This window comes from Octopus sinensis, linkage group LG15 (genome assembly GCF_006345805.1).
Source record: "Octopus sinensis linkage group LG15, ASM634580v1, whole genome shotgun sequence".
Lineage (NCBI taxonomy): Eukaryota > Metazoa > Mollusca > Cephalopoda > Octopoda > Octopodidae > Octopus > Octopus sinensis.
The window spans coordinates 54,751,368-54,753,130 of record NC_043011.1 but is presented as its reverse complement, the minus strand read 5'-3'; the positions used below and the strand labels follow the sequence as shown (position 1 = coordinate 54,753,130).

Here is a 1,763-nt window from a genome sequence, read left to right as displayed (position 1 = left end):
CTATAGACAAAATATTTTATTTTACTCCACAAAGCACCAGTTAACAATATCCACAATTTTAAGCCAAGAAATCGCAATATTTTGGTTTACAAATCACAATATTTTGGAAAGGACCAAATCATCCACAAGCGTTCTAGTGGTAAGTTGAAAATATATCTACATTGCATATTTTCTACACATGTAGACGCAACTCTATGATGCCAAGGCGAGGAAGCTGATCCAGATTATTACGCTCGTTGACATTTCTCAGTTTTTAAGAATTCCGTTAGAATTAATATGGAGGATGTGAATTACTTGGAGTCTTGTAACAAGACACCCGTTTTCGACAGTGTAGGTTCAGTTACACAGACATGCAGCGGAGAGAAAGTTGTACTTACTAAAACGTTTGCGAATCAAAGTTCAGTGGAAAGAAAAATTCCGGAATATAAGTGTGAGAATTGTAGGAAAACATTCTCTTCAGAACATGAACTTTTCACACACCAAGAAATACACAATAAGAAGAAACCGTACCACTGTGATATATGTGGAAAGTCTTTTGTGTATAACAGTGTTTTAACGAATCACAAGCGAATCCATACGGGAGAAAAACAATTTCACTGTGAAATTTGTGGAAAATCTTTTATTAATAATTCAGCTCTTGTTATCCACATACGTAGTCACACAGGGGAGAAACCATATCTTTGTGGAGTTTGTGGGAAATGTTTTGTTGATAGCAGTAATCTAACGAGACATAAACGAATCCATACAGGGGAAAACCCGTTCCATTGCGAAATATGTGGAAAGTCTTTTATTGAAAATTCCAAGCTTACCATCCACATACGTAGACACACGGGAGAACAGCCCTATCACTGTGAGCTGTGCGGGAAGACTTTTGTGAATAGTAGTGATTTGAAAAGCCACGAGCGGGTTCACACTGGAGAAAAACCTTATCACTGTGATTTGTGTGGGAAGTCGTTCTATGTGAATTCACAACTTGCGATACACGTACTCATGCATTCTGGTGAGAAACCTTATTGTTGTGAAGTGTGTGGCAAGGCCTTCCTCACCAACGGCCACTTGAACACACACAAAAAAATACACACGGGGGTGAAGCCGTATCCTTGTGAAATCTGTGGGAAAGCTTTCCTTAAAAACCATGATTTAAAACGTCACACGCAAATACATACGGGAGAAAAGCCGTATCGCTGTGATGTGTGTGGCAATTCGTTCTGTAAAAATTCGACTCTGGTCGTCCACAAGCAGATTCACACGGGAGAAAAGTCCTATCTTTGTGAGATGTGTGGCAAATCGTTCAATCGGAATTCTGATCTTATAAGTCACAAACGTAGACACACCGGGGAAAAACCCTGCCCTTGCGAAGTCTGTGGGAAATCATTCGTCAATAACAGCGACTTAAACCGACACAAACTGGTTCACACTGGAGAGAAACCGTATCACTGTGACATCTGTGAGAAATCGTTTATCACAAGCACCCTTTTAAAAAGACACGAACGGATACATGCTGGAGGGAAACCCTTAAACTGAAGGGTGGAGAAACCCTTCTCTTGCAAATTGAAATTTATTGTACAACAAACAAACTAATTATTACAAGAAATTTATTAGTGATGGTTGTGTGGTTAAGAAGCTTGCCTTACAGTCGTGGTTTCAGGTTCAGTCTTGTTGCACTGCACCTTGGACAAGTGTCTTCTGTGGTAGCTGCAGGCCAAACAATATGTTGTGTGAATTTGGGTAATAGAAACTAAACGAGCTGGCAGAATCGGTAG

General features: G+C 39.8%; 1 protein-coding gene across 1 annotated transcript; it reads left to right on the top strand.

Moving 5' to 3' along the window:
• Positions 1 to 276: 276 nt before the first annotated feature.
• Positions 277 to 1,524, top strand: LOC115219762 (zinc finger protein 726-like). Its single transcript, XM_029790006.2, has one exon. It carries the CDS (start codon positions 277 to 279, stop codon positions 1,522 to 1,524), a length of 1,248 nt encoding a protein of 415 aa, XP_029645866.1.
• The last annotated feature ends 239 nt before the right edge of the window (positions 1,525 to 1,763 follow it).

Bases quoted from the DNA above. Each gene is read 5' to 3' on its own strand.
- LOC115219762 (XM_029790006.2), top strand. From the start codon at position 277: ATGGAGGATGTGAATTACTTGGAGTCTTGTAACAAGACACCCGTTTTC.